Source organism: Anser anser (assembly GCF_964211835.1).
Source record: "Anser anser genome assembly, chromosome: 2".
NCBI classification, from domain to species: domain Eukaryota; kingdom Metazoa; phylum Chordata; class Aves; order Anseriformes; family Anatidae; genus Anser; species Anser anser.
The window spans coordinates 102,343,621-102,369,423 of NC_139721.1; the positions used below are offsets into that span (position 1 = coordinate 102,343,621).

The 25,803-nt window shown below is 41.4% G+C and overlaps 1 protein-coding gene across 6 annotated transcripts in view; it reads right to left on the minus strand.

The window, feature by feature from the left end:
* The window catches only part of GLI3 (GLI family zinc finger 3), a 217,807-nt gene that overhangs the window by 17,843 nt on the left and 174,161 nt on the right, over positions 1–25,803 (minus strand). For 5 of the 6 annotated variants that reach the window (XM_083825630.1, XM_083825634.1, XM_083825631.1 and 2 more), the window contains 2 exons: positions 24,906–25,022; positions 23,460–23,600 (listed from right to left, as the gene is read on the minus strand). In XM_083825630.1, coding sequence (XP_083681756.1) covers positions 23,460–23,600; positions 24,906–25,022 — 258 coding nt within the window. The remainder of the gene's footprint in view (positions 1–23,459; positions 23,601–24,905; positions 25,023–25,803) is intronic. The other variant, XM_083825633.1, reaches the window with a different exon arrangement.

A 25,803-nucleotide genomic window follows, 5' to 3' on the forward strand; every position in this document is an offset into this window, starting at 1 on the left:
GCAGAGGGGCAATGTTTTAGCAGACATACAAAAGTGCCTGAATAGCGGAAGGCTGGTCTGGAAGAAGACCCTTGCTACACATGAAATGAGCACAAGTAAGAGGACAACAGCAGAACTCAGCAGTGTTCTCAGGTAATGAGGCTCCCTGCCTTTGTTACCCTGACTGCGTAGGGCCACATTCAAATGCCCTCGCACAACCAAGGTGTGATTGGAAAACTGATCAGCCATCTACTATGGACACCTAGTAAGTACTATACCAATAAAACAGGTACTAAATCTACAATACTGGGATTTATTTTTTTTTGATTGTAATCTGGCAGAAAAAAATGCTCAATATTTAAAACACATTTAAAGGAAGGGGGAGGTCTCCCTGTGCAAACAACAGCAATTAGAAAAGTTCAGAAGTTTGTGACTCTGGCATTCAGGTTCTTTGACTCAGATAATTACCTTTGGATTTTGCATGGTGTTTTTGACTCCCCAGTTCTCTATTATGAGAGGGAATGAATAGTTTTGAGCTTGTAAAACAAAGAACAGTCAGGAATAAGAGTATTATGCAAAGCAGAAGCTTTGGTACAGTACAATAAGGATTTATAGGGTTTCAATTTATAATCTGTTTGTAACCTTATTACACCCATGAAATGTCACATTCCAGGGACTAGATCAGAAGGATTTTTTTTCTTGGTAAAATTGAATTTTGATGCAGTTTCAGGGTTTGAAAAGGCTTTTCTTTTAATTTTGTAGACCCAAACCTGCAAGTTTTACTTACGTTGGTAATCCTTATGACAGTAAATAGGCGCATGAAAGCCAACGATATTACTTCCTAGTGTCAGGCTTGCTAACATAAGGCTCTGAAGCACCAGCTCAGAACTATTAAGAATTTCTGACCTGAAAAAAAAAAAAAAAAAGCCCTGCTAAAGGCTGGTATTCTACTAGCTATATCCCACTGCATACAGCTCTAAAAAGCTGCTAAACAGGGATCATTTGCAGAATTCCAGGCACTTTCATGCCATTTCAATGCTTTTTACCAAACCTCAGTCTGTCCTAGCTGTTTTTCTTTAAAGAACGCTGCTATTAACATTTGGCTTCAAGGTGAACAGAAGAAGCTGACCTCTACACTGATTTTGGTTTTAGAGTGCCCTGGCTTTGAAGAAGGAAGCTCTGAGATGGATTTCAATTCCAGAGCAAGAAAAAGCCAACAGATTTATTGAAATTAAGGCTGATCTTGGTGTGTCATCTCTACTGAGGAAGCTCCAAAAACTGGTATCTGGAAGCACAACCTGCATCATCCTGGAAGCATAAATGCTTACACAGTAAGAAACACTATTTTAAAAGGGAACACGCTAGAAAATACGTGTTCTTATACAATCAATGCACACTCTGCATGTAACTCCATATTGCAGCAGATAATGAGATGAAATTGGAAGTGGGACCTGTAATAATCTTAGTGCTTCACTTCCCTCTGCTGTGTGTTTTTTTAGAAGAAAGGAAATGTATAAGCCTAACCAAGTTGACTGCTTGGTACCGTTAGTTATTCAATACATAAACAAAGGCCACATGTGCTGTCACAGTAGTCAAACAGCAGCAGGAAAGCCTGCCCTCCACACCAGTGGAATGAGCTGGAACAACAGAAAAAGAGTGATTGTCACCTGCGACTGAGATTACATCAGAAAACAAAGTGTCATTTGAGGGATAAAGCAGAAAGAAATGGGCAATGCTGCTTTCTACCCTGAACACGCTACCCCAGAATACACTAGGAAAAAACTAGGAAGGGACCACACTACATTGGTAAATTGAGTAAGAAGACATCATATCAGCATTGTCAAAAATTGCTCTAATTTCAATTATACAATGACAATTTTAGGCTTTTTTAGCCTCTCAGTTATTCCCCTGTATTTTAAAAATTAAAAAGGAGGTGCTAAATACCTCCTCACTAAACCTCACTACTGACTTTAAGCAGAAGAAGCACTTAAAGCATCTTCTAGCACATCTAGCACCTTGCCCTGAACTGCGCTGCCAAAGAAAAGCCCTCAAACCAGCAGAGCTGCTGCGTTTGGTGCATCAGAAATGAAGAGTGAACTGTGAAGAAGCACTGCAGTGGGACAGCCGCTAAACACAGCTTATCCCACAGCTGCATGAGGGAGCTGCAGAGCCCTCAAGCTGCACAGGGGAAATATGCAGAGACTGTGTCCAGCGGTAACAGCAGCTCTGAGGCTGGTTTGGAAGGGGACTAGTTGTCCCTGACCTGTCACTCCTGCAGGGAACACTCTTATTTACATGTTTTGCAGAAGGGATGTAGATTTGTCCCTAAGGCGACACACAGAAACAGGAGGGGGCTTCCTGGTCATCAAGCCCACCCGGCTATGGCAAGCTCCACTACGTGCAATCCTCTTCATGAACCCAGAAAGCTTCATCTTCTGTGTTGGTGCTCTGCTCCCTCTGTCCCCAGTGGAAAGCTGCTCTAGGAACTCACTCCTCTGTTGGTTAGCAACTCATTTCTAGCTTCGATTTATTCACGGCTAATTTATACTCATTTATTCCTGTGCCAAAGCTACCCTTCAGCTTAAACAGCTATGTCCCTGCATGGTATTTATTTCTCTTCATAGCTCACCCCCAAGTAATTTACAGACTACACTCTCCTCTCTGTCTTCATTTGCTGGATTAAATGAACTGGTCCCTTCTGGTCTTCTCTAGGATGACCAAGTCCTTGCTTCCTCTCTTCCTACCTTGCTTTGGCATGCCTGTCACTCTGTGTCTATGTTCCTCATTGCTGTTTCCAGGACTGTGCTAGCCCATCCCACCTCAGCAGTCCTCCCAGCCCTGCTCTTTACCTCTTCTAGGTAAGAGTTCACCTCCTTGACCAGAATAGCATGAAGTACACCAGAGCTAACCAGACCTGGCATAACAGCATTCAAACTTCCCTACCCCTGCGTAGGTGTAAGTACGGATCTCTCCTTCTCTTTGGATAGTTACTTGAGACCATTTACAAAGCACCTGAGGGCCTCATAGCTTGTTAATTTCTCTCTCCTAACAACAAACCTTGGGAAATAGTATCTACTATTGCAGCCACAGTAGAGATGGAGACTTAAGGCTCAGGAAAAGTAAATCCTAAACTACATGCGCTGAAGTATTTAGGCTTATGATTCCCACTGAAAGTAGTCACTCCTTCCTGAGTAGTATGCATACTATCGAGGTTCTTGACCCACACATCTTCCTGAGATGGATAAGCAGTTGTAAAAAGAGTATCATCATTCAGAAAAGTGACAGGGCAGCACTTAAGCAAGTACCCATGCTTGCCTGCTCTCCAGGGATGCAATCCATGGCTCATCGCTGCTCCTCAATACCATTTTAGGTAGTCAGGCAACTAAGAGATGACATCAGCCAGGCCTCCCTACCATCTCATTAACATCTTGATAAAGATTAACTCCATGATCCATGGCAAGATGGACAGACAAAAGCTTTGTAAAGAAGTCAGGGTATAAAGGAGGTCCTGGTGAGGCAGGAAATACCCTGCAACAATAGAAATCCCATTGTGAGGAGGCAAAAAAACTGCATCTCTGTAGAGTGAAATCCCCAGCAGACTTTTCAGACACATTCCAATCACTGCAATCGAGTCTCTCTCTAACCTCTGTGACACTCTGTTAGAACAATGCATGCATTTTAATTTCCTCTTATCTGCTGGAAAATAGGTATAGATCCCTTCTGTCCGTTCCCTACTAAAGATCATTTGCAGGCACAACTAGGTTAAACAAACACAAGAGTATGCTTTTGACCTTGTGTCCTTAGGATGGCATAAGTATTTAAGTCATTTTTAGTTCTTAAGACAGAAGAAGCACTTAAGCTGCTTTAAAGCCTTACGGTGGCATAAATGCTTAAGCCGCTTTCAGTTCGTAAAGCCAAGTCAAAGCCATAGTTATACATGAAGAACTCAGCGTTTCTGCATAGGCACATGCCTGTGGAGAAGCTCAGATAACTATCTCCACTCCTGCTTCCTTTCCTTTGGACACATATTCCACTAGAGTCCTTGCAGCTGTCTTGCATAGTTTATAGAAGATTTAAGAAATACTCTTGTGACAGATATTTACTAATGCTAATTAGCAACATGACAATTTATACAATCCCCTGATCTGGCCCAAAGCAGCTCAGTGCCTTGACAATCTTGACACCTTTGCTGAAACACAATACCCACAGTTAAAATCAGCTGGATCTTAAAAGCACTGCCCGGCAATTTCCTCTGTGTATAATGAATGGACTAAATACTGTGTCTGCACACACTGAACTCCTCACTCTGCAGTGTTTGATCTTGTCATTCAACCTCAATAATTAATTTTCAAAGTTTTCCACTATGAACAAATGAAGCCCCCCGCTCTCCCCCAAGATTTGGTCATGATTGTAAACCTCAGTGTGGACTAGTGGCATACCACACGTCAGCAGTCAGATATTTTTGGGTTACATATGAGAGAGGAGTGTGACTTATTGAACAGTATAACTAAATATGTAGCACAAATGTTTATAACTCCAGCATGACTAGAAAGGTTTTACTCATTCCATTAAGAAAAATAATCAAATCACCAAATAAAAGAAGTCTAAATCAAAAAGGCATTATTTCAGAAAGTTGCAAAGTATGTGGAAAATAGGAAATATAACTTACACCGTTTAATAAACTTAATATATGAACTCTTCGTACATGACATAATACATAATTTCAAGGAAAAAGTAGGCGTCAGCCAGCATCCCAGCTGAATTCACACTTGAAGCTCATTTATTCCTGTGCTGCTCTGGATTCCTGTCTCTGTCCCTTGAGAACTGGCAACAGCAATCAATGAAGAAAGAGAGGGATCAAAATTAGAAGCCCAAGTCAACTGAAAAATAATGATGATTTATAACTTAAGACAGCCTGCAGAAGTAGATGGAAGGGGATGCCAGGCACTAGAAAAGGGCAGCATGGAAACCAACAGGTGGAAGAAAGGACATAAACAGTAAGGAAGAAGGAAAGTGGACAAAGGAGATTGAGAGATGGTTCCCACCTTGCACATCTGTATTCAAAGGTGGCTGCCTACACTATAAAATTCTTTGGACAGCCCATCAGGAACCTTTCCACCTCAACCAAGACAAGTTTTATCTCCCTTTTTTCACCCAGCACCACGTTTCCACACAGGTGTGGAGTGCAATGCTAGGTAGTAGGAAAATATGTTGTCTTTCTAACATACGTGTTCTCCCCAGGAAGAGACGCTGGTGCTGAATGCTTATGGTGGGGAAGCACAAAGTCTTCTGCCCCATAACAGGTCATCACCTTTCCCTGGCAAGAAGTTGCTGCACATCCAACTTCACTGCCTCAACAGCTCATAAATTCCTTATTCACCTGCCTCGGTCTGAATGGCTTGGGCTAATCTGGCTCGTTCTGACTGCAACGTCTGAAGGAGCATTGCCACATGAAGGGACAGACTGAGGGGAACCATGCCTCTACTGGAGATGCAACAAACAGTTGGGGTCAACAGCTGTCTTTGGCCAGCACAGCTGCCACTGGGAGAGGACCAGGTTTACAGCCATATTTTAAAATGTATTAAAGATCTAGGGTCAGGGCAAGACACAGAAAGTGGCTGTTCTTGTCTCATGGGGTATTTAACTTTGGAAGCCAGGAATGCAGAAGGAATGAGAGCAGTCAAACTATTAACAATTAATAAAACCTCGCATTTTGTACAGTTTACTACAAGCATGAGTAGGAGTCATTTTTTGACTCCAGATGCTGCAGGATTTTACACATGGGCCTGGAGAACTCTTGTTCTCTAAATGTGACGCTGTATTACTAATAGATAGGAATATGCTAATTCAAAGGACAAAACCCAGCAGGACTGTTTTCTTCTCACCTCCCTGCTTCAGCTGAAAATATAGGTCTGATTATTTTTCTTCATCTCTCTACACTAACAACAGCAACAAAAGTTCTCAATCCACTAGTTAAAAAATAAATTTTAAAAAGTTTTCATTCTGTTTCTCCTTTTGTTCTCTTGCAATAAATTCTGTAGTTGTCTCTGTTGCCTATCAATAGGTTAAACATATCCAACTTGTATGTTTAAATGCTAAAGACAGAGAAGTCCCCAAGGATACGTCAATCGTTGGCTCCTGTACAAAGAAAATACTGTATTTTCCTCAGAAGAGCTTTCTGTGGCAATTTAAACACAGTGAGACAGACACAATATCCTGGAGAGAGGAAAACCTGCCTTATTACATTCCTGACCCAAGAGAAAGGATCTGCCCTTAGGACATAAAGAGAATCAGTGGGGAGGAAAAGAAGAGAAAAGTTATCTAATCCTAAAAATAAAGGCAGCGGTTCATAATACAGCATGACCTTTTCTTAATCTCTGATGTAGTAGTTATACAGTATGGATATAATACCAGCAGAGAAAACAGAGCTTGCTCATCAGGCTGAGAAACAATTCTCTTAGACTGTGTCTATGTTTCCAGGTTTTGGACAGCTTTTTGGTAGGCTTTGAGATATTTTGTGGAGGGAATGGAACTTATAGGATATTGTGAGGATTCTTTCCCAATAACATCACATCTTGTTCTTGTTTCATTTAATACACATATATTCACATATACAGTACAGTTAACTCTGTTAGCAGTAACATGCAGCTCCATCAAGGGCAATGTTTTACAGCTCTCTCTTGATTTCCTGTGTAAAAGCATGCAGCTGTAAAGCAATGGGCAAAATCTGCATCTTTATTTCCTAAAACTGAAAATTTAATAAATGAGATTCTGCCAGAACATCAACATAAATGTCGTGGATATTAATCATTCCACTTTTACAGCAGTAGGAAAGATGCTTTGATGACTCTCAGCTTTGTTTCTTCTCTGATGTTGCCTTCCATAACTCTGTCTAAAAATCAAGTGCCATCTCTTTCTTGAAAGTTGCATTCTTGTATTAGTAGCTGGGAGGTTAATAGGTGAAACTGGCATGTTACGGGAATTCATGCTTTCTTTATTCTTTTTTCCAAGTATACGGAAATAATTTTTCAGAACATGCTGCTGTGATAACTGGGCCTTGCAAGTTCCTCCAGCACTGATGCTCTGTCTTGCATTTACCCTACTTTAAACAGGGTATCACAGCTTCCATATTTTGTGATGTTAATGAACAACAAAAAAAAGTTCCACCTCTCTCTCCAATCACCTCATTCTGTGACGTGCCCAAGGACAGGGCTAACTGCATCTGTGTGAGAGAACTGTGGCAGAGAAGTGAATGCACTGAAAGCAGAAACCATGAAGCAGGTGCTCAAGTCAGCTGTCCTCCAACAGGAATGCTATGGTTATGTCTCTGCCCTCCAAGGGTATGCCCTCCTCTCATGAGAACTGCTGCTGAAGGGGAGAAAGATGTTACAGTATGACTGTGAGGATGACCTGGGGCATAGGGAAGAAGAGACATCCCCACTGCTCCTGCAAGGGTACAAGGGGCCAGATGCAAGCTGTCTGCCCATGGCATTTCTCCCAACCACTTTGTCCTAACCCATCCACTGCGTGCATTAGTTTTCTACTCTGGCTGCCCTCTTGGTTGCTTCCACCACAGTGCTCCCGGTGCTCAATATTCTGTATTAGGTGCTTCACCTCACTGTGTGGACACTTAAAACTCTCCTCCATCTTCCACTAGCTCCAGCATCTTTCGTGGTTCTTCCTGTGCACGTTTGGCTGCACAGGTACAGAGCTGCACTGAACGTGTAATGTCTAAGCTACAAGACCTGGTCAAAAGAAAGTATTTTGCTGCAGGGTCAACCTTTTGGATAAGGCAGCCTTACAGGTAGAACCCCACTATAAACTTCATCTTCAACAAGAGTTCAGATATTGCAGAAATCACTTTAAGAACAATGATTTTACATACCCATGTTTGGCTCAGTTCTACTTTGTATTTCTTATGCTCTTACCATTTAGGTCCCCAAATTACATTCACATTTAAGAGTTACCTGTCTTTGGTGTAAAGTTCATGTGAAACAAATTAGGTTAATTTGGTACCTGCAGCATAAACCAAGAGACTCAAGACAGACTAGCGAAGAGAAAAGAAGAGGGAAGAGGGAGAAACTCTGCAGCAATGAAGGAGCATTCAAGCTGGGCTCATAAGGATAGGGCTGGAAGAAGAGTCTAAAGAAAGGCCACTTGTTAAAAGATCTAAGACCCACAGCTGACCAAGTGATGAGACTGTGCTGTTGGCCTTTACAACGCAACAGTGACAGAACGTGGTCTGCTCCCAAATCCTATAGCTAGCCCTGCACTGATGATCTTCAGCCTGTTCTGCCTGATTTCCTTCATTCTTTCCCTGCCTCCTCTCTATCTGTCACACATGCACACAAGCTCTCCCCACAGGCCTACTGTGAGCTGGCTACAGACCCAAATGCTACAGAGCGAGATGCAAGAACAATTCCTGCCTTCAGGAAACAGCTTTGTGGCATGACTGCTGGGAGGCACAAAGCCTCCTCCTGCTGCAGCCTTACAAGAGGGGAGCTCCACGCTCCTCCAGATATCAGTTACACATTCCTCTCTCAATCTAGTCAAAACAGTAGCGTACGAACAAGGGCAGAGTTTTTCCTACAGTTGGACGGGGAAGAGGGTAAAAACTGAAAATCTACCCTTCAGTAGGTCTCACATTATCTGTGAGTGCTGCATAGAAAATACGCTGCCTGTTACCTTCTAGGAGTGACTGAATACGGGAGGACAGAAAACTACCTGAGGCTCAAGTTCAAAATTTTTTGCTTCATGATCTTTGCTTTTAGGGATAAAAATTGATTTTGCATGCAACTGCTAGAGAATTTCCACGAAAACCAAGTTTAAACCCCTCACATTAAAACTCCCTCACAGGCAGTATCCAATGTGAGCAATGGCTGACTTCCTTCGTTACAGTTCTGAACTCACACACAGCTGTGCACACTCTTTAACAAAAACATGCAAGAAAAACAGGACTTACCTTAAATATATACATATATATATATATATATATATATAAACACCCCAGTACTTCGCACTACTACAGATGTTAGTGTAACATACTTTAAAGCCTATATCTGGGCTTTTCTCACTGGCATAGGAAGATCTGCTGCCAGCACACTTGAGAAGAAAGTCACCATAAAGAAGCATTACACTAAGACATTTCATCGTATTTGCAAATGGCATGAAGAAGGAAAATGCCATCTCAGTTTTGCAAGAGGCACATCAGCACACATGAGGTAGAAGTACTACATACTTCAGATGTTTTCCCATTGCTTAAATTTCCCATTGCTGCAGAAGACAAAAGTCTATAGGCCTCCTTCCTGCCACCATAATTCATCTGACTTCAATGGAAATCAGACCTGCTGTATATATTAAACCTGAAATTAACTATTCTCCCCCTGTATTGTTTGGCTTTGATAAATTCCAGCCATTGCTCCTAGCTGAGATGAGCAGATCTCGATTCTGTGAGCTGCTCTGCTCACATGGGGTCTTATGGGGGCTCAGAGCCTGTTAAACTCGATTGGGTCCAACCACACTGAGCTCTCTGCAGGAGTGGGGCTTTAGCAGCTCTTATACTTAGTTATTGAGCAGTGGGTTCAAACTATGCTCAAAGTAATAATATTTTCCTTTAAAATAGGGCATGTTAACAAGAAAATAAAATGGGACGAGATTTCTAACCTTTACATTCCAGACCAGACTGGTGGAGCCAAGAAATAAATGCTCAATAGTAAAGATGCCTAGAGCAGAAAGAAATGTAAGTAAAAAAGAACCCAGCAAAATATCCCAAGAACTGTGGTGCACAAAATGAATATATAAAGCCAGAGCTATTTTACAGAAATTGTATGGCTTTAATAACAAAAATCTGTTAAAATTTATACTGCCTTTCAGTGCCCGGTTTTGGAAATAGGCTGCAAGCAGGTTAGTACCAACAGGCTCTTTGAGTTAAACTGTTAGCATACATTATGGCAGTTTTATATCATTTTATATTAGCAGAGACAAACCACTTAATCTCATGAGCCAACTTATAAATCTATGGAAGGGTACAGCAAGACAGAATAAGGAAAAGTCAAAAAGTATCATTTTAATAAGATTTTGAAGACTTCCAAACTCCCAGTCTGGTACAGTGGGTCATCCATCTACACAGAAGGATTTGCAAAATACTTGATCCCTTAAAAAAAAAAAAAAGACACTGCCTTTTTTTTTTTTAATGGAAAAGACCATGCTCCTAATGGGGTGGAATAGCAAGGTAAATGTCAGATAGTTAAATGGACTCTACTCCTCAGGGTATATTAAACATACAGCTAGTAACACTAAGCAGACTAAGTAGACAGGACTTGCTGAACAGTATGAGCTTCGTTTAGTTCAACCTCGGACCAGATTTTGTAAAACCATGCACTTTCTTCTGCTCTTAATACTTTGATTACAGCACAGATAACACTGATCCACTTGAAGTGAAAGAAAATACACTCTTCAGCTGGACTTACCTGTGTAAATCAGTACATCTTTTTAATTTTATTATATTTTGAGAGCCCTATGCTTACTGCATGAACACGTTCCAATTGCCTGTACAATAAAAATACCAGTACTTTGTTTGCAGAGAGACATTGTTGAATAGAGGGATTTCTTTCAACAAATGCACTTAGGTGTCTCCTTATATGTAATCTAAGAAAGCTGCAGGTTAGATTAGGAGATAATGCCTGATCCACTTTTCGCAATTAAATGCACAATAAAAAACTTTGAGAAAGCTATGAACACAGTGACTTAAAACACCCAACACTTCTCACAGAATCTAGAAAGAAAAATTATGGCAGTGATAAGCATTATCAAAATCTTCACTAGGTAATGTATGTTTTAATACTTGTTTCATCACAGAGGAAATGCTAGCAGAATTAATGCATCAGTGGGTAACAAGCAGCACTGTGTTACAGCCATGACATCACAATTGGAGGAGATATTTTGGGCTCTTCCTTTCTAATATCTCTGAGAAACATTTCTAACAAGCTTCAGCATGCAGAACAGTTTAACGCTCCTCTGAGACCTCCCTTGGCTTTTGTTCATCAAACGTCCATTTAGAATTTATCTTTCACGCCCTTGCTAGGCTTGGGCATCCCAGCCACATCGTGGCAAAGTCAGGGTTAGCAAAGGTCTCTATCACATGTTAGAAGTTGGTTGTCCTTGATATTCTTTTACCTCTTTTGTGCCATGGGATAACATTTTCTATTCTCTTGTACATACCACAGACACACTTGTGTTGCAGCCAGACTTCAGCCCTATGTTGGAGCAACTGGAATGAAAACTGAGTAGGACCTTAGAGTAGAACAAGATGGTTATCACCTACCACACCTAGAAAAGAGCCAAAGCCAATTTTCTTTCTGTCCTGCATTCCACACACGAACTTTAATTTACTTGCAGTGAACTTACAGGTGCTTCTGGTAACTAAAAATCAATCCTAAACAGCCTGGTTTATCTCAAAGATTCATCTCATCTGTGTACCACTGTGGCACTATTTGAAGGGGAAGACCTGCACTGGCAGTCAAGCCCCCAAGTCTGCAGGAGAAAACCAAAGGGCAGCCTCAGCGAGAAGCCTGCATCTTTGCAACTCTCCCTCATCCAAAAAACTATCTGAGCTAGCGCCTGGCGCCTTCAGAGTGTGATATAAACCACACTTCTTTGTTCAGGCTTTTTTTACTAACCGTAAGTGTCGGAATCCCCTTGGCAATTAATTTCCTGGCTGGTAATCCCTTGGCTCTGATCCACACGGAGAAAGTGGCTGCACCGGAGGCGAGGTGTGCAAGGCACATGCTCCAGCTTTGCAGAATGAAGTGGTCTCTTGATTTAAGTGACAGTGGCCAAGCCTGAAAACTTTGTATGTGCCCTGCATAATGAAGCAATCTAAGTTCATTGTTAAACGCTCTTTAAGCTGAGTGTAATGTGGCAAACTGTCAAATACTGCAGGTAGGATTTTCTTGGTTATCTGTGGCAGTATTAGAAATGCTTTAGCCACAAGAAAGATGTGCAAAAGTTGTCTCAACACTAGCAAAATACAGATATATACATAGTATAATAATCAGCACTGACAACAGTTTAAGGGATAAAGCCTTAACTCTACTAACTTTAAGAAAAATTTCAGTAACAACAAAAAAAAAAAACAATACCATGTACCCATAATATTTTAAACTACTATATTCTCAGCTCTTGTACGGAGGTACAAAACTCTTTTAGGAATTCTGCCTAGTGCTGAAATCTGCAGTTCAGAGCTACAGAAATGCCTCTCCCTCGTAGCCAGGCAAGATAGGTTTGGCCAGTTTTGATGCATATATTTTTAAGGTCTTTTGAGAAAAAGCGATAGAGAAGCTGTGTGGGTGTAATTCCTATAAATGGCCAAACTCTGGAAAAAATCTTGACTAAGTTTCCACTAGTTTGAGACAAAGTCTCTCACAGGAGGCAGAAAGTTGGTACTGTGCTCACATGTGCTGGGAAAAGAAGAGTTGAGATACTATCTTTTTAATTAACTTGGCCTAAACTGATGCAGTCTTAAATGAAGCACTCTGATCCTGAATTCCTCAAATTAGGAAGCATCAGAACTAAATAAATACCAGAAACTCGTTTGTCCTTCACACTCCAGAATATTTAAAAAAACAAAAAGTATTTGATCTCTCTGGATGCACCCCACTTCCACATCATCCTGACATATATGCACCTTAAACAAGGATCATAAATAAAACCACTGCCAAGGGATTAACTGCAAAACCGGGCAGTGAGCATTTTAGGTACAAATACTTGTGGAGCAAGCTCTTGCTGTCACTGAAAACATTCAGAAAAAGGTCCCTGAATTCAAGGGATGTTGCCCACTGCTGGGGTAAGGTGCTAACTAGGAGCAAAGGATGGGCTTAGCTACGCTGTGCTTCTCTCTGAAAATTTAGAGAGTTCCTACCTGCCGCTGTGCTGCTGCTGTTCTTTCTTTTAGTGCTTTCTTGACACATGTAGGAAAGGATAAAAGCCTAATGGGTGCGAGTGTCAGCACAATATAAATTACTGCAAGGAAAAACTTGATGCATGGCTTGGGATCTGAAAGAGGAATGTCCACCATTGTTTGTGATTATGGATCACATCACAATCTAATAGCAATTTTTATTTAATCAATAATTTCCATGCTGAACAGACAGCCCTGTTACAGAGAATCGACAAACAGGTACTGATAGCGACTAGGCTTGTTATTAATCTTTACCCTGCCAACATATCAACCAAACTACTGTAAAAAAGCACCACCAAGACAGATTTAGAAGTAGGTCTTTCTTTTTCTTTCTTTCTCTCTTTTTTCGTCTTCTTTCTTTCCTTCCTTCCCTCCTTTTCTTTCTTTTCTCTTTTTCTTTTCTTTTTAGCTACACCTCCATTCCTCTTTTCCCTTTCCAGGTACGTAACATTTCATACAATTTATATTCTAAGTTTATTTGAAAAACCTGGGGCTTGAATTACACAAAAAGGCAATTCATATTAAGCAATTTTACAAATCAGTGGGACCTAGCCCAGTGCTCAGTGTTAGCCATTATAGGCTAATAAATCATACTTTCTCTTTGAGATGTCAATCGCCAAAGTGCTTTGTAAAAATGTTGGCATCTGTAATTCAGCTAAGTCTTTTCATCTTGAAATAAGATGCTCCAGACTGATAACAAGAATAATCCTCTCTTGATCAAAAAAAAAATCTGCATTTTACCAATTAAAGCTGCTGCCAGAAGCCAAACGGAGCAGCACTGAGACTCCACTGTAGTTTATCTCTGCTAAACACAAGGAGGGATACAGTTAGAGCTTTGTTTCATTTTCAGCTTGACTACTTTATCTCACAGAGAACTGCAGCATCTCAGCCCTGTGATACACGCAAGAATGGCATAGACAGACCTCATACCTACAGTGCAAGCCACCAGAGGACCCACTCCTGACCAACATCACCCATTCATTTTATAGATTAGGCACCTTGAAGAAAAGTCACGCTCACATGAAAGTTTGACCACTGAAAAACATTAAATTTGGTTAACCATAAAAGGCTTGCATGCTCTTTTTTCTTTTTCTTTTTTTTTTTTTTCCCTATTAAGAGGTTACACAAGCAAAAGAGGCTGCAAAAATCAATGCACACAGACCAGCCCTCAAAACCAAATGCAGAATCCACACTTGAGCCTGTATGCAGATTGCCCATCCTTGCCTTCAGTTGTACATGCCTATCTGCCACTTCTGTCTGTGAGGAAGCACGTCCACGTGCAATAGCTTCCACATGCAATGGCTGGGCCTACACTCATGGATTTCAGCTCTTCCAGGCACCAGGTTTCTATGAGCAAAACGTTCTGGGTACAATAAGGGCGGCTAAGAGGGGAGAACATGGCACTTGTGACAAAGATAGGAAGGTAGGAAGATAAAATCCTACTCTTCTTGAGGTGGGTGACAAAAGCAGTGCAGAAACACATCATGCAGAACAGAGGCCTCCAGGAAGCTTGTTGTAGATGTTCCACTGGTTCACCATCACAAGACAAGCTACATAACAGCAAATCACTTGGTCGGCAGTAGCACAGCAGGAAAAACCTGCACAGAAATGGCAGCTCTGTCCAGGGAAACATGCTTTACCTTGGCCCTTTGGACAGGGCTGAATGGTATCCGTCAATGCACACGTCCAACATTCCCTGCAATGCCCAGGCAGCAAAAGCAGCAGGCAGCGATTTCTGTTTTCTCTCTTCTACACGATATGCCAACCAGAGTCAAGAGCTGAAGAGCCAGCTCACTTTGCAGCTTTACTTCTGTCTATGCCTTCATCACTCAGGCAGCATGGTCTCCCTTGGGACTTGGCTGCCAGCTTTTTATCCTACACTTCCCCAAAAAACTGGGAGCCACCCATGAAACATCACTAACCTGGAAGAGCTCACTAGCTCAGCTGTCAGGGCAAATAAACACTAAATAAATGCGTATGTCCACAAACCATCTGAAAAGTGTTTTGTGACTAAAACCACACAGAGCCGCCAAGCCTTGCTCACTGTCATGCGTGGCCTTCGCATTAAAGTGCCCGATTGTTCTAATTTCAATCTAAAAGGCTAGAGTAATTTCTCCGGGCACAGGAGGAGCACTGCTCAGTCCCTACCCGCAGCAGCCAGAAGGAAGTGCTACTTCAACTACATAGCATAGCTTAGCAATCTCTTTCAGGGACACCGATTCAGAGGCAATGACTTTGGCAATTCACATGAACAGTAGCCATAGCAGCAGCAGAGTAACAACAAGTTTTCCTAATGCTGTGAAAGAAATGCTAATTACAGAGGAATTAAAATATAAAAAAATGATTACATTTCTCACTCTAAATCCCCTCTTAATACTTCACAGATTAGGGTGGATTTATTTTTTTGTAAACCTTTCTCTATCAAAAAAAAATCCCCACTTTTTTTTTCCCCTTCTCCTCTGTGATTCATCAAAAGCCAGACTCTAGGTAGGGGAACTGCTGATGCTGGAGTGCTCGAGAGGACCCCAGCCAAAGCACAACTGGCCTTCAGGTCAAGCCCAGAGTAAATGAGATCCCTTCACAAAGCAGCAGCGCTGGCTTTTAACACTGCTGGAAGGCAGAGGGCATCGCGGCGGTGGTGCAGAGCAGGGATGTGCCGGGAAGGCAAGCGGGAACTGTGCTGGACCCTGGAGGCTGCTGGTGCTCCACGGAGCACAGAGAAAACAGCAGCGAGGTCCGTCTGTGGTTACTTAACCTTAAAACCCTCTGGCACTGACATGGTTACCTCTGAGAGGGGGTTAAAAGACGTACTTCAGGGAAACAAGTCTGTGTTAGATACCGCTGTGGAAACCAAGAGAGAGTGAACATGCACTTAGGGGCAGAGACCAGCTTTATTAGCGTTGGGATGGGATGTAATGAACTGCTGGGACACAAACAATGCCACTGTTCTGGCGCACTTTAAAGCTGCAGGTTCAGCTGCCTATAACCTAGCACAGTAAGGTGGCGTCTTAATTACAACTTTGCCTTTACATGGACAGCAAGGAGGAGATTTTGAAATCTAAACACTAAACATTCACTCCAAACTTCTGTACAGATCTTTCTCACAATTATTTACTTTTGCTGTATAATCTCTTCTCCCTCTCTCTCCTCTCCCTTCCTCCCTCACAACTACAAAGATCCAATACACTGAGGGGATGCACAAGCTGAAGAAAAACTTTGCATGGTATTTGATTGCCTCTAAAGCAGCTCCCTGCCTTCCCAAAATTGTCCCAGCCTTCAGTCCAAGCCCTGGGCTTGTATCACTTGAAGAACATTTTCTTTTGCACACAGCATTGCTTCTCCAAATACAGGGCAGGGTCTAGACTCCGCAGAGCAAAAAATAAAATAAGATGAAATAGAATAAAACCACCAGGAAAAAAAACAAAACAAACAAAAATAATACCTTTGCTGTTGTACGTAAAACATTCTCCCTCTGTCAGGGAAAAAAAAAAAAAAGATTACTATAATGGATTTCATGTCCTTATCTATTCCTTACTCTTTTCAATTTAAAGGAAACATTTCTGAACCTTTCAGGGCAGTGGCTGCCATTGTCACACACAATGAGACTCGGGATGAAGCATTTCTGTGTTACTGCACTAGGACCAAACAAAATCATAATGGAAATGCACTGAAAACAGCCTCTGCAAAGTATAATAATAATAATAATAATAATAATAATAATAATAATAATAAATCCCTGCACATATTCACATGCACGTAGTGCCACCAAATCCCTTTTGGATTGTGAAGGGGCTGGGGCCTCACCTGTACCACAGGGAGTTGCAAGCATACCTCCAGAGCCAAGAGAAAAGAAATAGCTAATGCACCGAGGATAATCTGCCTTCTGGGGCAGCTGTTTTTTAATTGCCTACTTCAAGGTGTAGATGCCTGCCCACACAAATGTGAACAGCACCACATCATTGTCAGCTCAGGGGTAGGCAAAGCGTGACTCTCCCGTTCATTTACGGCTCTGTCACTGCAGCTATTACTCAGGGGAACTGCTCTCATCTCAAGGAGTGGCTTATTCCCTTACTGTAGTTGGATCCTTTTTAGTGTAGAGAGGTGAAACTCCCTCCAGTCCTTACCTGCCCTTCTCCAATGACAGAGGAGCTGAGGAAGAAGCCATAGGCCAAGAGCAGTAAGAGGGCGGGAGAGTTTCAAAAGTCTATTGACTTTAGGTGTCCCTGTTTCTGGGTGTCCCAAATGACCTGCTCCTAAAGGGTCTGGTCCCTCAGAGAGCAGTGTGCTCCCCATCTCCCAGTAAACCAAGTTTTTCAGTGTTTTGAGGTGATGAAGGCACCCCAAATCACTGCAGATGCTGCAAAACTTATAAAAAAAGATGGAGATCAAATTTTGCTCAGTCAGATAATGACAGGACAGGGGAAATGGTTTTAAACTAAAAGAGGGGAGATTTAGATTAGATGTTAGGAGGAAATTCTTCACTGAGAGGGTGGTGAGGCACTGGCACAGGTTGCCCAAAGAAGCTGTGGATGCCCCATCCCTGGAAGTGTTCAAGGCCAGGCTGGATGGGGCTTTGGGCAACCTGGTCTGGTGGGAGGTGTCCCTGCCCATGGCAGGGGGTTGGAACTGGGTGGTCTTTAAGGCCCCTTCCAGCCCATACCATGTTATGATTCTATGAAAACCTGAGCTGAGCTAGTCTGTGGATACAGCCCAGGCTTTATGGAGGAGCAGAGGGCAAAAACCTTCAGAAACTCAGCTCAGGGAACCTCACAAAATGGTTCTTCTGGGTATCTTCAGCACACTGCGACTACCTTGGCAACATATGGGTACCTGAGAAAAACAAGAAACTTTCCTTTTGAGTGAGGTGCAGTAAGAGAGCCTGGCAGAGCATTAAGAGTGATTGCCCAGGGGATTGCCAGGGGACTGCTTCAGTCACCAGGGCTTGGAAGAAAGGCAGGAAGACCTCAGCAAATGAAATTCTGAGTGTAAGCCATCGCTGTCAGTTTAGGGCTTTTTGATCTCATCTAATCAAATATAACAACGAGAGAATTTTATTGCTGCACAATTAAGGAGAAAACACTAACAAAAAATAGCTCTGCAGTTCTTCAAGCATGTTTTTGAATAAAAAAATAATTATCATCAAGGCTACACAGCAAGGGGGATGAGAAATAGGCAGGACTGCATTTTTCTGATTGCCATTGTATTAATATTTAACAATAACTTCAGTCATTTCCTTGAAGGATAATTTTCTTAAACAAACTTTTATCTTTAGTGTCTAACGCTTTTGCAATATTTTATTCTTAAACTGATTTCTGGGGGAAAAAAAAAAGAAGACAAACTGCAACAAAAAGCAGATTTATAAAAATATACAATATCTTATTAGCTTCTGGGCGCCCAAGTGCATTTATCACATATTTAAAACAAACTTGAGCTCAGCTAAGCCCAATTATAATATCTCGTTGGGCAGAGAAATTAATTAAACAGCTGAATGATAAAGACCCCAGCAGCAAACTGAGGCTTTAAAATAAATAAGATTTTTTTTTTTTTAATAAGAAGAAGGGAAAGAAAGAAATCCATAACACACATGTTCAAATGGTAACGTGAGCAATCTTTACAGAAGCGCAATGCAATGTAAATAAGACTACCTGGCAGGCGACCACAGCAGCAGCTCTAATGCTGCTCTCCGACTTTGTGATTTGCTAATGTGAAACACACGCACCCCTTTTGCACCAAGTTCAAATAACCCTGGGATCCCAGCTGTGCAGCTCAGCGACTGAACCAGAACAAGGGCAGAACTTGTCAGGATTTAAGAGCTTTCAGCAAAACCCTTCAATTGCAGCCAGTGCCCTATTCCATAGAAGGATATCAATTATAGATAGTGACTTGCTTTAGCAGGGCAGTCAGTACTGTCAGACACTACACAGACAACCATGAAGAATCATGAATCTTTCTATTAACTGTAAGAGAGGGAAAAAAAAAAATGGATGGATGGGTGCTATAAATAAGGCAGAGCATGTGAATGGTTTAACACCTTGCCTTTTGGTGTATGTATCATGAAAATTTAACCATGCTGAATTCTAAGTGGCACGTATCGCTTGAAAATAAGAGCTCCCACACCAAAATCATTACGATGTCAAAGCCTTCTGGGTGGGTCAATAACAATTCTTTTATGTAGCTTTTTAGTTATTTATTCATAGCAGCCCAGGTCCTGTTCATAAATTCAGTCAGAAAACATTGTCTCTTGGGGCCTAAACACACTATCACTAGCGCCCACATTTTACACTAATAACAGCAGGAATTCACTACAGAAAATAAAGCAGAAAAATGCCAGTGTATGCTGACCATTGTGCCCAAGACCGCTATTTCTGCTGTAAAGCTGTACTACATATTCAAACACAAGTATGTTTGTATTTACTGTTTCATATATGCCATATTACACATCACTACGCAATGCAGACATGGCTAGAATCTGATTCACCTATTCTTGATTTCAGAGTAAATCAGGTTCTACAATTTCCAGAAAGGTAATAATGCTATCCTCATGTGACAGAAAAACTGGAGTATACACGAACAAACCCACACTTACTTCTTTCAAAATACAAGTGTATGTACTTGTGGATTCATCCTGTACATGATGGGAGTAATAATATCTATAATGTGAGCTTGTGTATTGTGTATTGTATATGTGTATTGTGGAAAAGATGTCCTGAGGTCCACTCTACCTAGTGGGACTGGAATTCATTCTAATGTACCCAACCCTTTAGCAAACAAACAAACAAACAAAAAAAAACCAGCTAGCAACAGCCTTCCATCTTTTCCCTAAACACTGCAGTTCCTCTAAAATTTTCGGAAACAAAGCTTGGGCAACAACAGTCTGTTCTGCACCACTGGAGGTTTTGGGTCTGATTCCTTATTAAATGTGCATGGCCATAAAGAGTAGCCTTATTCCTCTGAAAAAAGGGAGAAAAAAAGACATTCATTGTAAAACTACTAGCCCAAGCAAATCCCAAAAACTCAGCCTTATCAGGATGTACAGGAATGCTTTTAAAGTCTTCTTCTGAAAAAAATGACCTTACATTTTAACATTTAAAATGACCTTACATTTTACTGCATTTTACAATTTTTTCTTTTCCCAGCCAAACTTCCAAAGCTCAGTGAACTGGCTTAGAGAGCTACAGTTGTACAGGTGAAAGGATGCTGTGAATACCTCCAAGTAAAATATACGAATTTTGGAGTGGGTGACAGGAGAGGGTTTCCTTGCAATCCTTCGTAAAGGTCTACATAGCTCACTCTCAGTTTCACTACAGAGTTCACTTGACTACTGTTAGTCAAGAAGGTACACGATATGACATCACATGCAGGTAGCCACCCAACTTCTGAACACGTCTAGCTCTTCTCACACAGACCATCCCCACTGACTGTCAGGGAAAACAGGGATGCTGACAGATGTCATGTGAATGAGTCTTGCCAGGACAATTTAAGCCTTTTATTACCTTCATCTATTCCACGTGCCCCTGTCTTGGTGATTACTACCCCTCAGTAAAATTAACAAAACAGGAAAGTTACCCGTGTTTTTGATGTTCCAGGTGGCAGTCCAATATCTTACTTCGAACCACACTTCAGCCTCGGCTGGAGCAACTACCTGATGCTCTGCCAAGTCTGCCAGCAGGCCAGGAAGCACCCGCAGAGGCAACACAGAAGAGCCCTGCTGCAAGATGTGAAGGTTGATATCTATTATCCTGCAAAGCCCTGAACCTGCTGGGAAGCATAGCATGATCCTAGCTACAGGCCTACCTGTACACAAGCCAGCTCAGGTACCTCCAGTCAGCACTGAAGAGGCTGACGTACATGTCCCTGGAGTCACAGCGTGAAGACAACCCAATGCCCACATCCAGGCCATTCCTTCCTTTGCATTTAAGCAGCATCTAGTACCACAGGACTCTGGGCTTGACAAGGCCTCCACCTGCTACTGCAATGTAAATATTACTGAGTAAAGATGTGCTCATGCCAGAGGCACATTCTCTGTGCCTAACACAGGTGCACACGTGCATACACCAAGTCAGAAGCTCAGCCATGGCTATTTGCGTCTGCTCATATTTACCCACAAGTACTTGGGTACGAGGCCATGAGCCACAGCAGTGGGGAGATTTTCAAGGACTGAACCGCTGCTCGGGGACTTAACACTTTCTTCCAGAGCTGCACACTTAAGCAAAGCTGGGACTGCTCTGTCATGAAGCCCTACCGAGATCCGGACTTCATTTCCAGCACTGCTGCAGGTGTGCATCAAGGGGCTGCGACAATCAAGGGCTGACAAAACATGAGGGAGACAGAGCAGGGCCACCCTTTCAAACAGTTAGATGTCTCAAGCCCTTTTGCAATTCTGGACAGAAATAACTCGCTCAAGTCCACACAGCAGGCTGCTGCCAGAGCAGCAAAAGAAATCACAAAGCAGGGCCCCATCCCTGAGTCACGCTGACTCTGGCAGTGTGATTTGAGCTACTTGAATGTGATGGTTGTGATCAGGATGATGATCCTATTGTCTTCAGGGTCTCAAGTCAGGAGTTGTGCCTCATAATCTTAAATGCCATAACATATGTAAATCTTGAGCCCTGCCAAAAAGAACTCCTTGTGTCACAGAAACCTGTTTTTTGGTTTTTTGTTTTTTCCTCTGCCTGTGTTTATGGCTGGAGAAACCCTTTTCAGATGTTGCCATCATGCAAAACCATAAGGAATACATTTTTTTCAGAGAATTCTTGCTGTTGATCTTTATAATACTGCCAGATTTGCTATGAAAACACATTAGAAACAACAAATTCTTTTTTTTTAAATAACAATCCCACTTTAATTCACCTGCAGCTATAAAGCATTAGCTATTAGGTAACAGGCACAGTGGAATTCAATTAAATTTTGTATCTGCAACTTCAAAAAATCCTCTTCTTTTTTTTTTTTCATTTCCAAGGACACCTTTATTCTGAATTTCTCTTTTATTTCATATATTTTGGTGTAAATTATTTATCATCATTGCTGGGATCATTTCTGAATATTAAGAACGGTTTTCCAGGCATCATAAAGCCTTAGCCTTACAATTATGAGCAGATATAAAGATCATGCCTGTGCAGAGCACCAGATGATGTCAATCAGTCTGTTTGCACAGAATCAATTGCAAGACCGACACTTGATCTTTCAAATGTGTCCAACCCTTTGCAGCAGCCTTTCATATAGAATTTCTTCCCAAAAAGATATTAAAACATTAAAAGGCTCTCTCCTCACATTTCATTTTGTCCTATCAAAATGTTAGGATACTTTTTGCACAAAAAGTGTCTAAAGAACTCTCCCCAAAAGGTCACATATTTGCCTTTAGTTCAGTTCATGATATTCTTTAATTTATTATTACTGTTATTGTTACTGTCACTACTGCTACTACTACTACCAATAATAAAAAATAAGAAACTGAATACTTGATGAATAATTTCCATCACCATCACGCTGTCACACCCAGCAAGTGAAAGCTGGCATTGATTTACTGAAGTCAGCTTTGCAGCATCAATTTACCATTGTGCATAGTGTTTGGAAATATATGATGGTTGATTTTTATTTTTTTTTCAATTTGTGGGAAAAGTACATTTTTCAACATGTTATTTCAGTACTATTGGCCATATTATGTAATAGATCTTGCAAGATCTCCAGGAAAGTATTAAACATTTTTCTACAATAAGTATGATTCTGACACACTGACAATTTGCTGAAGAGGGTCCTCTCTAATGTGTACTATGAATTCATTTTTTTTCAGAGTATTTAGATAAGCTCAATGACATTTAAGAGGTGCTACTATCTAAGCGGTTGGAAATGGTGGGGGGTGTTGTACTTGGTAGGTTACATTCTGAATTTTGGTGGTTCATTTTCTAGCTTACAATATTAAAAAATAGTAATAATTTCCTTCAGCAAATGGAGGAGAAGAAAAACGAGACAGATACAGCTAATATGTTTGCATAAATAGCGAACCCTACAGTTTGCTTTTGCTAAAAGGACTGAACTAACTCTGTCTTTATGTATTTAGCCAAATAATCCACTTCAGTTTTCACACAACAGTAAATTGATACAAAAAAGCTGCAAACCCTTAGGGAAGGGGAAGAACTCCCCTTGCCCATTTCTAGTGTTACAGTCCCTTTTGGGGAAAAAAAATCAAACTTGGCTAAAGGTTAATAATAATTCATGTCCAGCTTACTATTACTCAATAACTATCAAAGTCTCTAACTCAAAATAGCGTTTGCTGGCTTACAGGATCAGAGCCATTACAATCTCTATTGAAGACTTTATTGAATTTTACACTAAGCTTTAGCTGACTGAACAGGTCAAGCACTGTGGCTCAGAGTTTTCTTTATTCTCAGAAACTCATAAACCCCTCTCCAGTTTGCAGTGCTGTTAGCTAAGAAACTTGACTCAGCACAGGGTCAGAGAACCTGACCCCCATGAAAAAGGTCATATAGTTTTAAAACCCGGTTCCTGAATACCATTAACTTACATGCACTAGCTGTTCCTGCGTGTCAAACTCCCGGGAACAGCCTTCCCAATGGCAGTTTGTCTCATAGACCACTTCAGGCTCCTGTTTGCTTTCATCTTTGTCCCCTTCCTCCTTTACCAGGGTCATTCCTTCTGGCTGTTCCTGGAGAGAAGAAAAAAACAGGCATGAGGAGAGGAGAGAGGAAATTCTGAAATGGAGGAGGAGAAGTGAATTACTTCAGCATTGAAAGAAAGACAGAGTAGGGGGGGAAACAGATTATTATACCCTCAGTTCACTCTGTTATTCTGGTCTACGAAATATAATAGCTCAAAACAGGCCTGGTAAACCAAAACCATGTGCCAGCTATATGTGTAAAATGTATTTTTCTTCCCCAGAAGTATTCACTGCAGAGAATTTATAAAAAATAAAATCCATTCACATGTCAGTTAAAATCAAACTGTAAAGGCCCGCTTCCTTTTCCCTGTATTTATGCAGCTCTTTATTTGCACACTTGCCCTAATTATACAGAAGTAGTAGTAGTGAAAAAGACATTATTCCATATAGTTGAATTAACTGGAATTTGTCTTTACTGCTACAGTTGGACATAAATCGCATCACCAGTTATCCAAAATGTGTTTGCATTGCTAATCCAGTGACAGTTTTGCACATAAAAGTCTTTCCAAGAACAGACTTGTAATTTTCAGTCCTCTTGTCAGTCTTTTCTTGTCCATGATATGTACATAAAAGGGGTAAGCAAGGAAAGACAGTATTTAATTTTGGTTTTTGATTCTCCACCTTCAGTTCCTCAAAGTGAATGCCTCTCCCAGCTTGTGCTGGCTCAGGGTGAGAGTACGACGTTGACGTAAACATTCGGTTCGGATTATGAACTCATGCTATTTCTCCATTTCAACCCTGCTGAGGGATTTAGATGGATCTTGTTTTATATGTTTTCATGGATTCTCTCACAAGATCAAGTCACTGATTCACTGACCCGCCTTTCGTCACTGTAAATCACGAGTCACTTTACTAAAACCAGCGGGATCAACCAGTAAGGAAAGTGCAGCAAGCGAGACCGCAGGCCAACAACGAGGCCTCAAAGCAGCTCAGTGCTAAGATCTGTTAAAAGTCCATGTGGCATAAATATTTTTGCCGAATGGAAAACCCATCCTGAACAAAGACACAAATATCTTTGGTTCTCTTTTCCGTGGAGAACAGCGGGTGGAGCACTCAGTGAACCAACAGAGGCGTTTCTCCCTCAGCCTCCTTCCTCTCTGCCCTCATTCTGTAGCAAAGTAAGGCCTCGCTGCTCAGGTTAAATCCTGTACTCAGTCCCTCACTACCATGAGCTGTGTGTGTGTACGACATGAAGGCTTTTAAGGGGGCAGGAGTGCTAAAAACATGGGAAAGGTGTGCTTTCCCTCCAGCAGTGAGAAAAAAAGGCTTATGACTGTAAGCTGAAGGCCATACCTGCATGCTTCCTGCGCCCGGGCTGGGGAGGTCCTCATCGGGCTTTATCTTGGAGCGCTTGTTGTGCATTGGATCTCCAGTGCTGCTCACTGCAGACTCACTTGTGGGTTTGTTCTGCTGCAGGCAGTTGTTTGTTTTTTGTGTTTTTTTTTTTCCCCCAAAAAAGACAAAATTAGACTGTGATAAATATGTAGCTCCCAACAGAAATATGCAGCATCTGCTCAGCAACTTTATTTGGAGAAGCTACACTGTTAATTATATTGGATATGCAATTACATTGTGTTTCAATTACATAGCATTAACTTGTGGAAGAGCTGCATCACTCAACCTTGTAATGGAGCAGGGAGGGAACAGGAAGGAGAGCATTTGATGTAATTCCTTGCTACAAACCAATGCTGTTTTTGTCAGGCCAGGGAGGGGTAGGAAGGACTTGATTTTCCACATAATGATGACTTCAGAAAGGCAACTTTGAAAAGCGAAATCACTATGCACTAGTTAGAATAAACACGAGAAGATGATTTTTTTTACACTTGGAGGAAAAGTTTCCCCACTTTATGTCTGTATGCAACATCTCAGCTCTTTTATTGTATTTCCCTTACAATGATGGACAGGGAGGAAAATTGAACACAAGCATGAATATCTCTGCTGAAAAATCCTAGATGAAGTCCTGGATTCTCTAAAGTCAACAGCAAAACTAACATTGACATAAACAGGCCGGAATCTTGTTTTCCCTCTTGCTGTGCTAGACTGAACACCGTTATCTACACCTGCAAATGGATCTTGTAGAAATCCAGAGATCTTTTAGAGATATCTGAACTTGCACAGACCCCACAAAAAATCAATATGCTTCCCACAGCAGTATATTCTGTTTCTGCATTTGTAAAAGCTAGCCAGAAGA